At 52.4% G+C, this 11,576-nt stretch overlaps 1 protein-coding gene across 1 annotated transcript; it reads left to right on the top strand.

The window, feature by feature from the left end:
* The first annotated feature begins 277 nt into the window (after nt 1-277).
* COMMD9 (COMM domain containing 9) lies at nt 278-11,284 on the top strand. The gene is made up of 6 exons (XM_073659443.1): nt 278-470; nt 7,495-7,620; nt 7,720-7,859; nt 9,418-9,452; nt 10,621-10,724; nt 11,011-11,284. Exons 1-6 carry the CDS (start codon nt 408-410, stop codon nt 11,149-11,151), a joined length of 609 nt encoding a protein of 202 aa, XP_073515544.1. The 5' UTR covers nt 278-407; the 3' UTR covers nt 11,152-11,284.
* The last annotated feature ends 292 nt before the right edge of the window (nt 11,285-11,576 follow it).

Raw genomic sequence — 11,576 nt, 5'->3', positions numbered from 1 at the left:
TTTTCAGTACATTGTACGGTAAAGAGAATGGTGCCGATCAAATCCACAACAAACCGCCAACAACGGCTCTGGGAAGAAGAAGAAGAGAAAAACAACTACTACAGGGGGAAAAGGACACGTGTAACCATAGCAACCAGTCTCATGCGCTGATGTAGCTTGGATCGAAGCTGATTGGCTGTTATAAACAAATAAGGGAGGAGTTTATTAAAGCAGCTAATAGACTCCACCAATCACATCACAGCTTATATGTAGCTAGAAGTAAAGCAGTGATGTGATTGGATGATGTAAACTAGACAAGGGATTCTACTGTGCTCCCGCACAGACATGTCTGACGTGCTGAAAACTACACTCCCCAGAATGCTGTGCGGCCCGGATGCGACTTGTCAGAGACACGTGATCAGAGTCACATGATTGCAGTAATGGCCGGGCTGCCGGAAGGTGTGTTTTCTAGCTTGCAGTTATTGTTGAAGGTGAGAGATTCTCGGACGTCTGCGCTCTGCTGATAGTACAGGAGTGGCCGTGTATTACAGTATAATGCGGCCCGTGTGTTATATGGGACTACAAGGACCGGCGTGTGGGGAGAGCCTGTGTGTTATATGGGACTACAAGGACCAGCGTGTGAGGAGAGCCTGTGTGTTATATGGGACTACAAGGACCAGCGTGTGAGGAGAGCCTGTGTGTTATATGGGGACTACAAGGACCAGCGTGTGAGGAGAGCCTGTGTGTTATATGGGGACTACAAGGACCAGCGTGTGAGGAGAGCCTGTGTGTTATATGGGGACTACAAGGACCAGCGTGTGGGGAGAGCCTGTGTGTTATATGGGGACTACAAGGACCAGCGTGTGGGGAGAGCCTGTGTGTTATATGGGGACTACAAGGACCAGCGTGTGAGGAGAGCCTGTGTGTTATATGGGGACTACAAGGACCAGCGTGTGAGGAGAGCCTGTGTGTTATATGGGGACTACAAGGACCGGCGTGTGAGGAGAGCCTGTGTGTTATATGGGGACTACAAGGACCAGCGTGTGAGGAGAGCCTGTGTGTTATATGGGGACTACAAGGACCAGCGTGTGGGGAGAGCCTGTGTGTTATATGGGGACTACAAGGACCAGCGTGTGGGGAGAGCCCGTGTGTTATATGGGGACTACAAGGACCAGCGTGTGAGGAGAGCCTGTGTGTTATATGGGGACTACAAGGACCAGCGTGTGGGGAGAGCCTGTGTGTTATATGGGGACTACAAGGACCAGCGTGTGGGGAGAGCCTGTGTTATATGGGGACTACAAGGACCAGCGTGTGGGGAGAGCCTGTGTGTTATATGGGGACTACAAGGACCAGCGTGTGGGGAGAGCCCGTGTGTTATATGGGGACTACAAGGACCAGCGTGTGAGGAGAGCCCGTGTGTTATATGGGGACTACAAGGACCAGCGTGTGAGGAGAGCCCGTGTGTTATATGGGGACTACAAGGACCAGCGTGTGGGGAGAGCCTGTGTGTTATATGGGGACTACAAGGACCAGCGTGTGGGGAGAGCCTGTGTGTTATATGGGGACTACAAGGACCGGCGTGTGGGGAGAGCCTGTGTGTTATATGGGGACTACAAGGACCAGCGTGTGGGGAGAGCCTGTGTGTTATATGGGGACTACAAGGACCAGCGTGTGGGGAGAGCCTGTGTGTTATATGGGGACTACAAGGACCAGCGTGTGAGGAGAGCCTGTGTGTTATATGGGACTACAAGGACCGGCGTGTGAGGAGAGCCTGTGTGTTATATGGGGACTACAAGGACCAGCGTGTGAGGAGAGCCTGTGTGTTATATGGGACTACAAGGACCGGCGTGTGGGGAGAGCCTGTGTGTTATATGGGACTACAAGGACCGGCGTGTGAGGAGAGCCTGTGTGTTATATGGGGACTACAAGGACCGGCGTGTGAGGAGAGCCTGTGTGTTATATGGGGACTACAAGGACCAGCGTGTGAGGAGAGCCTGTGTGTTATATGGGTGCTACAAGGACCGGCGCGTGAGGAGAGCCTGTGTGTTATATGGGACTACAAGGACCGGCGTGTGAGGAGAGCCCGTGTGTTATATGGGGACTACAAGGACCGGCGCGTGAGGAGAGCCTGTGTGTTATATGGGACTACAAGGACCAGCGTGTGAGGAGAGCCTGTGTGTTATATGGGGACTACAAGGACCAGCGTGTGGGGAGAGCACGTGTGTTATATGGGACTACAAGGACCAGCGTGTGAGGAGAGCCTGTGTGTTATATGGGGACTACAAGGACCAGCATGTGAGGAGAGCCTGTGTGTTATATGGGACTACAAGAACCAGCGTGTGGGGAGAGCCTGTGTGTTATATGGGGACTACAAGGACCAGCGTGTGGGGAGAGCCTGTGTTATATGGGGACTACAAGGACCAGCGTGTGGGGAGAGCCTGTGTGTTATATGGGGACTACAAGGACCAGCGTGTGGGGAGAGCCCGTGTGTTATATGGGGACTACAAGGACCAGCGTGTGAGGAGAGCCTGTGTGTTATATGGGGACTACAAGGACCAGCGTGTGGGGAGAGCCTGTGTGTTATATGGGGACTACAAGGACCGGCGTGTGGGGAGAGCCTGTGTGTTATATGGGGACTACAAGGACCGGCGTGTGGGGAGAGCCTGTGTGTTATATGGGGACTACAAGGACCAGCGTGTGGGGAGAGCCTGTGTGTTATATGGGGACTACAAGGACCAGCGTGTGGGGAGAGCCTGTGTGTTATATGGGGACTACAAGGACCAGCGTGTGAGGAGAGCCTGTGTGTTATATGGGACTACAAGGACCGGCGTGTGAGGAGAGCCTGTGTGTTATATGGGGACTACAAGGACCAGCGTGTGAGGAGAGCCTGTGTGTTATATGGGACTACAAGGACCGGCGTGTGGGGAGAGCCTGTGTGTTATATGGGACTACAAGGACCGGCGTGTGAGGAGAGCCTGTGTGTTATATGGGGACTACAAGGACCGGCGTGTGAGGAGAGCCTGTGTGTTATATGGGGACTACAAGGACCAGCGTGTGAGGAGAGCCTGTGTGTTATATGGGTGCTACAAGGACCGGCGCGTGAGGAGAGCCTGTGTGTTATATGGGACTACAAGGACCGGCGTGTGAGGAGAGCCCGTGTGTTATATGGGGACTACAAGGACCGGCGCGTGAGGAGAGCCTGTGTGTTATATGGGACTACAAGGACCAGCGTGTGAGGAGAGCCTGTGTGTTATATGGGGACTACAAGGACCAGCGTGTGGGGAGAGCACGTGTGTTATATGGGACTACAAGGACCAGCGTGTGAGGAGAGCCTGTGTGTTATATGGGGACTACAAGGACCAGCATGTGAGGAGAGCCTGTGTGTTATATGGGACTACAAGAACCAGCGTGTGGGGAGAGCCTGTGTGTTATATGGGACTACAAGGACCGGCGTGTGAGGAGAGCCTGTGTGTTATATGGGGACTACAAGGACCAGCGTGTGAGGAGAGCCTGTGTGTTATATGGGGACTACAAGGACCAGCGTGTGAGGAGAGCCTGTGTGTTATATGGGGACTACAAGGACCAGCGTGTGGGGAGAGCCCGTGTGTTATATGGGGACTACAAGGACCAGCGTGTGAGGAGAGCCTGTGTGTTATATGGGGACTACAAGGACCAGCGTGTGGGGAGAGCCTGTGTGTTATATGGGGACTACAAGGACCAGCGTGTGAGGAGAGCCTGTGTGTTATATGGGACTACAAGGACCAGCGTGTGGGGAGAGCCTGTGTTATATGGGTACTACAAGGACCAGCGTGTGGGGAGAGCACGTGTGTTATATGGGACTACAAGGACCAGCGTGTGGGGAGAGCCTGTGTGTTATATGGGGACTACAAGGACCGGCGTGTGGGGAGAGCCTGTGTGTTATATGGGGACTACAAGGACCGGCGTGTGGGGAGAGCCTGTGTGTTATATGGGGACTACAAGGACCGGCGTGTGGGGAGAGCCTGTGTGTTATATGGGACTACAAGGACCAGCGTGTGGGGAGAGCCTGTGTGTTATATGGGACTACAAGGACCAGCGTGTGGGGAGAGCCTGTGTGTTATATGGGGACTACAAGGACCGGCGTGTGGGGAGAGCACGTGTGTTATATGGGACTACAAGGTGGGGAGAGCCTGTGTGTTATATGGGACTACAAGGACCAGCGTGTGGGGAGAGCCTGTGTGTTATATGGGGACTACAAGGACCAGCGTGTGGGGAGAGCACGTGTGTTATATGGGGACTACAAGGACCAGCGTGTGGGGAGAGCCTGTGTTATATGGGACTACAAGGACCAGCGTGTGGGGAGAGCCTGTGTGTTATATGGGGACTACAAGGACCAGCGTGTGGGGAGAGCCTGTGTGTTATATGGGACTACAAGGACCAGCGTGTGGGGAGAGCCTGTGTGTTATATGGGACTACAAGGACCAGCGTGTGGGGAGAGCCTGTGTGTTATATGGGGACTACAAGGACCAGCGTGTGAGGAGAGCCTGTGTGTTATATGGGACTACAAGGACCGGCGTGTGGGGAGAGCCTGTGAGTTATATGGGGACTACAAGGACCGGCGTGTGAGGAGAGCCCGTGAGTTATATGGGGACTACAAGGACCAGCGTGTGAGGAGAGCCCGTGAGTTATATGGGGACTACAAGGACCAGCGTGTGGGGAGAGCACGTGTGTTATATGGGTACTACAAGGACCAGCGTGTGGGGAGAGCCTGTGTGTTATATGGGGACTACAAGGACCGGCGTGTGGGGAGAGCCTGTGTGTTATATGGGGACTACAAGGACCGGCGTGTGGGGAGAAGCTGTGTGTTATATGGGGACTACAAGGACCAGCGTGTGGGGAGAGCCTGTGTTATATGGGGACTACAAGGACCAGCGTGTTGGGAGAGCCTGTGTTATATGGGGACTACAAGGACCAGCGTGTGGGGAGAGCATGTGTGTTATATGGGGACTACAAGGACCAGCGTGTGGGGAGAGCACGTGTGTTATATGGGGACTACAAGGACCAGCGTGTGGGGAGAGCCTGTGTGTTATATGGGTGCTACAAGGACCAGCGTGTGGGGAGAGCCTGTGTGTTATATGGGTGCTACAAGGACCAGCGTGTGGGGAGAGCCTGTGTGTTATATGGGTGCTACAAGGACCAGCGTGTGGGGAGAGCCTGTGTGTTATATGGGACTACAAGGACCAGCGTGTGAGGAGAGCCTGTGTGTTATATGGGGACTACAAGGACCAGCGTGTGGGGAGAGCCTGTGTGTTATATGGGTGCTACAAGGACCAGCGTGTGGGGAGAGCCTGTGTGTTATATGGGACTACAAGGACCAGCGTGTGAGGAGAGCCCGTGTGTTATATGGGGACTACAAGGACCAGCGTGTGGGGAGAGCCTGTGTTATATGGGTGCTACAAGGACCAGCGTGTGAGGAGAGCCTGTGTGTTATATGGGTGCTACAAGGACCAGCGTGTGGGGAGAGCACGTGTGTTATATGGGGACTACAAGGACCAGCGTGTGGGGAGAGCCTGTGTTATATGGGACTACAAGGACCAGCGTGTGGGGAGAGCCTGTGTGTTATATGGGGACTACAAGGACCAGCGTGTGGGGAGAGCCTGTGTGTTATATGGGACTACAAGGACCAGCGTGTGGGGAGAGCACGTGTGTTATATGGGACTACAAGGACCAGCGTGTGGGGAGAGCCTGTGTGTTATATGGGGACTACAAGGACCAGCGTGTGGGGAGAGCCTGTGTGTTATATGGGGACTACAAGGACCAGCGTGTGGGGAGAGCCTGTGTGTTATATGGGACTACAAGGACCAGCGTGTGGGGAGAGCCTGTGTGTTATATGGGGACTACAAGGACCAGCGTGTGGGGAGAGCCTGTGTGTTATATGGGACTACAAGGACCAGCGTGTGGGGAGAGCCTGTGTGTTATATGGGGACTACAAGGACCAGCGTGTGGGGAGAGCCTGTGTGTTATATGGGACTACAAGGACCAGCGTGTGGGGAGAGCCTGTGTGTTATATGGGACTACAAGGACCAGCGTGTGGGGAGAGCCTGTGTGTTATATGGGGACTACAAGGACCGGCGTGTGGGGAGAGCACGTGTGTTATATGGGACTACAAGGTGGGGAGAGCCTGTGTGTTATATGGGACTACAAGGACCAGCGTGTGGGGAGAGCCTGTGTGTTATATGGGGACTACAAGGACCAGCGTGTGGGGAGAGCACGTGTGTTATATGGGGACTACAAGGACCAGCGTGTGGGGAGAGCCTGTGTTATATGGGACTACAAGGACCAGCGTGTGGGGAGAGCACGTGTGTTATATGGGGACTACAAGGACCAGCGTGTGGGGAGAGCCTGTGTTATATGGGACTACAAGGACCAGCGTGTGGGGAGAGCCTGTGTGTTATATGGGGACTACAAGGACCAGCGTGTGGGGAGAGCCTGTGTGTTATATGGGACTACAAGGACCAGCGTGTGGGGAGAGCCTGTGTGTTATATGGGACTACAAGGACCAGCGTGTGGGGAGAGCCTGTGTGTTATATGGGGACTACAAGGACCAGCGTGTGAGGAGAGCCTGTGTGTTATATGGGACTACAAGGACCGGCGTGTGGGGAGAGCCTGTGAGTTATATGGGGACTACAAGGACCAGCGTGTGAGGAGAGCCCGTGAGTTATATGGGGACTACAAGGACCAGCGTGTGGGGAGAGCACGTGTGTTATATGGGTACTACAAGGACCAGCGTGTGGGGAGAGCCTGTGTGTTATATGGGGACTACAAGGACCGGCGTGTGGGGAGAGCCTGTGTGTTATATGGGGACTACAAGGACCAGCGTGTGGGGAGAGGCTGTGTGTTATATGGGGACTACAAGGACCAGCGTGTGGGGAGAGCCTGTGTTATATGGGGACTACAAGGACCAGCGTGTTGGGAGAGCCTGTGTTATATGGGGACTACAAGGACCAGCGTGTGGGGAGAGCATGTGTGTTATATGGGTACTACAAGGACCAGCGTGTGGGGAGAGCACGTGTGTTATATGGGTACTACAAGGACCAGCGTGTGGGGAGAGCCTGTGTGTTATATGGGGACTACAAGGACCAGCGTGTGGGGAGAGCCTGTGTGTTATATGGGGACTACAAGGACCAGCGTGTGGGGAGAGCCTGTGTGTTATATGGGTGCTACAAGGACCAGCGTGTGGGGAGAGCCTGTGTGTTATATGGGTGCTACAAGGACCAGCGTGTGGGGAGAGCCTGTGTGTTATATGGGTGCTACAAGGACCAGCGTGTGGGGAGAGCACGTGTGTTATATGGGGACTACAAGAACCAGCGTGTGGGGAGAGCCGTAATTTCTATGATTACCGGCTGTAAACGTTTCAAGACCTTCTCCTCACAGCTGAGGGTTTGTTACAGTTGCCTCCTGTATTGTGTCCTCGCACATCAGCTGCCGGTCTCCTCGGTCCTCCTCTGACCTCCCCTCTTGTCTCTGCTGTGTCAGGCCTCCTCCAAGGATGCGGTGCAGAAACTCTGCAGAGACTCTTTCCCCCGATCGGCGGTCGGCTCCGTCCAGCTGATTGACAGTGTGTCGTCTAGCCTGTCAGTGACTGCGGAGGAGGCGTCTCAGGTGAGTGTATACAGCTCCCATGCAGAGTCATGCGTTCTGATGGTTGCAGCCTTTGCTGGTCTATGTAATGCAGCGTTTCCTTCCCTCCCGGTGTATTAGGTGATCTGGGCGGTGCACTCCCTCACCCGGAACCTGGTGTACAGAGGCCTGACCTCGGCGGAGCAGATACTATCCGTGTTCCCAGACGACTTCCACCAGAACCTGAAGAATCTCCTGACCAAAATAATCCTGGAGAACATGTGAGTCCGGGGTCTTCTCCTCGGTCTTGTGTAGTAACTCTCCTATATTCTTGTTTACATCCAGATGATAGAAACCTAATAATGTTTTGCTACATTGTATCAGAGCAGGTGTGATGTATTAAAGGGGTTATCCACAACTTTAACAATGATGGCCTATCTTTAAGATATGTCATCAATGTTTGATCGTGGGGATGCCACATCCTGCTGATCAGCTGGTGTTGGTGGCGGCCAAAACTGCTCAGCTATTGAGATGCACAGCTCAGCTCTGGCGACTGTATAGTGGCTGCGGCCGGTACTGCACATCCACCAGCTAATGATTTGAATGAGGGATAGATGTGCAGTACCCAACCGCGGCCACTATACAGTCGACATAGCTGTGCAGCTCCGGCCGCCGCCAGTAGTTGATCAGCGGGGGTGCCGAGTGTTGCACCTCCACCTATCAGACATTGATGACCTATCCTAAGAATAGGCCGTCAATGTTAGTCTTGGATGACCCCTTTTTTCAATGAGGGCATGTCCTTGCCCGGAAAAACGAATGCGGAATTTGACATGCGTTTTTTGCGCGTTTTGCACATGCGGCATTGCCTTGCGTTTTCTAGTGCATTGTAGAAGGCAATTCCGCATGCGTAAACGCACAAATAATGGACATGCTGCGGAATATTCCGCACATCAAAAACGCTGCGGAAAATTCCGCAGCATGGGCATTGAAATTGCGGATTTACATTGGGGACTATGGGATTACCAAGCGTTTCCCAAGTGTTTACGCTGCAAAAACGCTTGAAAAATGCATCGTGGACACGCAGCGTTAGAGAGATTTTCCAGCTGAAAGTTCGGGTCCCCATTGATTTCAATGAGGTTCGGGTTGAGGTTGAAGTTTGGGTACAGTTCTGGTATCCAAACCAAACTTTGGACTAAAGTTCGGTCGGGGTATCAGAACCGAACTTCCATGTGTCCGCTTATCCTTATTCATTATTCATAAGCAATTGAAACACAGGGCCCAAGTCCTCAGTTATTTTTGTGTTTTTATCAATTTATTTTTTTTTCCTTTTGTATTATTCATTAATGTGTTTTGTGCCATATTCTTCAATATGACACTCGCGGTTCATGAATTTTGTGCAAAATAAAAAAATGCTCCTTATTTTTTGCAATCTTTTTTTTTAAAGTAAAAAATGTTGCAAAATTTCAGACTGACATGAATTCCACTAGACAAAAAAAGGCACAAATGCAATAATGAATTGGGCCATAAATGTACCAAAAGGTTTCTAACTTTTGCCGCAGTCCTAGATCCGTCCTCCTATGGGCTAACCTGGAGGAATCCATCAGACAATCGACATATAATGTATGGGATTGATTAACTTCTTGTAGAGGGCAACATGGGAAAAATTACAGATGACTCCGCTGGAGAAAGAGAAGCGGGGGCTTCATGCGGGGTCAGAGGCTTGATTGAGTCCATAAATATGGCCAACATCTCAGTGTGGTGACATTTCTGATCATAAGTTTGAAGCCATGTTCTACATGGAGCCTCCTGCTCATCCATATACTGTTCTTCTTCCTCTAGATCTGAGTGGAAAAGTGACGCCCAGAATACGAGTAGTAAGTACACCCGGCTGTCCATCTAGAGAGCACGAGTAGTGGGTACACCTGGCTGTCCATCTAGAGAGCACGAGTAGTGGGTACACCTGGCTGTCCATCTAGAGGGCACGAGTAGTGGGTACACCTGGCTGTCCATCTAGAGAGCACGAGTAGTGGGTACACCCGGCTGTCCATCTAGAGAGCACGAGTAGTGGGTACACCTGGCTGTCCATCTAGAGGGCACGAGTAGTGGGTACACCTGGCTGTCCATCTAGAGAGCACGAGTAGTGGGTACACCTGGCTGTCCATCTAGAGAGCACGAGTAGTGGGTACACCTGGCTGTCCATCTAGAGGGCACGAGTAGTGGGTACACCTGGCTGTCCATCTAGAGAGCACGAGTAGTGGGTACACCCGGCTGTCAATCTAGAGAGCACGAGTAGTGGGTACACCTGGCTGTCCATCTAGAGGGCACGAGTAGTGGGTACACCTGGCTGTCCATCTAGAGAGCACGAGTAGTGGGTACACCTGGCTGTCCATCTAGAGAGCACGAGTAGTGGGTACACCTGGCTGTCCATCTAGAGGGCACGAGTAGTGGGTACACCCGGCTGTCCATGTAGAGGGCATGAGTAGTGGGTACACCCGGCTGTCCATCTAGAGGGCACGAGTAGTGGGCACACCCGCGTGTCCATCTAGGCACTGTTGCCTGTCAGAATCGGCCTCTTACAAGCACTAACATTTCAGATTTGGGGGGCCATTGTTACACTACCCGGCTCTCATCGCAAACCTGTCACCACTCTGAAATTATCAGATTACCAGGGTTCCCGAACTGCTTAGATACTGCAGTTGTTATTGGCCTCCTCTCCTAAGTGGAGACCAACCATCCCCTAAATCTAAGCTATTATAAAATGTATCCCGTCACTTGAACCAGAATGGAAAGGAGCTAATCATCCAGGCCTCCTGTGCGGCTTTGCCCTTGGAGCAGCCATTATTGATGGTCACCATGTAATACTACCTTTGCCCTGTAGTGGCCACTGTGGAAGAAATGTGCAGCTGCTGCAGGAGCCCGATGTGCGGCGATCCATCTCGGTGGCTTTTCTTTACAGCAGGGGTGTTGTTAGTTATAAGGCCGCTTCCATGTCACATCACTTGTATCATTGGCCCATCACTGACGGCTGCTTTTCCCCTTTAGTCTCATTGCCACGTCTGGTCGATATGGACTGGAGGGTGGACGTCAAGACCTCGTCAGACTCTGTCACAAGGATGGCGGTACCCACCTGTTTGCTGAAGATGAAGGCGAGTGTCAGATTGTCCTTTTCGGCTTTATAGGAGTAATAGGGCAGATCCTGAGGGGGGAATGATTCCTCGGGCAAGGTGACCATTAAATGCTCTGGCCAGTATTGACCTTGACCTCCTAAGGGGTTAATCTTCTTCTGACTTGACCACTCAAGGGCTTGATCCATTCATCTCATGAATCTAGTAGAACATCAGTAATTGCTGTAATATCGCCCCCCTGTGGATAGAAATGCAGACCTAGGAGAATAGTGGCTGACGTTACATCTGTGTGGTTTTATTTCCCCAGATCCAGGAGCACCCCGGACTGTGCGGACTGGAACCAGCAACCTCCACGCTGACCATGGAGCTCAGCAAAGAGACCTTGGACACCATGTTGGACGGACTGGGGCGGATAAGGGACCAGCTGTCTGCCGTGGCCAACAAGTAGTTAATGCCAGGAGGAACAGCCATAGCTCTCTGCCCTTGTAACGCGGTCGCTGTGGACGCCCTGTGATAAGCCATGTTACTACATTTCCTGTAAATATTTTTTTTCTAGTATTATAACTTACAAAAAGTAACAAGCGGCTGCAGAGTTCTTACCCCGAATCGCCTGGAAAGATCGGGTGCCGTCCTTCCCTGTTTAGTCCTTACAGGGGTTGTCACATAAAGCAACCATCACATGCATCACTTGTCCTGTGTGATCGGCTAATTTCACAACTCCCATAGAAGTCAATGGTGAGAGACGCGCGCCCGTCTGTTCACTGACAGGTGTTGGGAGACCCCTTTTTTTTTTTTTGGGATACGTGCAACAATCATCTTCCATGGAGTAGTAGATCTGCAGAGGACGCGGTGTGGAGGCATTCGTCGTGCTGC

The sequence above is a fragment of the Phyllobates terribilis genome, unplaced genomic scaffold (assembly GCF_046119375.1).
Source record: "Phyllobates terribilis strain yellow unplaced genomic scaffold, ASM4611937v1 Scaffold_13__5_contigs__length_258822181, whole genome shotgun sequence".
NCBI lineage: Eukaryota > Metazoa > Chordata > Amphibia > Anura > Dendrobatidae > Phyllobates > Phyllobates terribilis.
The sequence above is the reverse complement of the archived record's forward strand: the minus strand, read 5'-3'. Positions and strand labels throughout refer to the sequence as shown.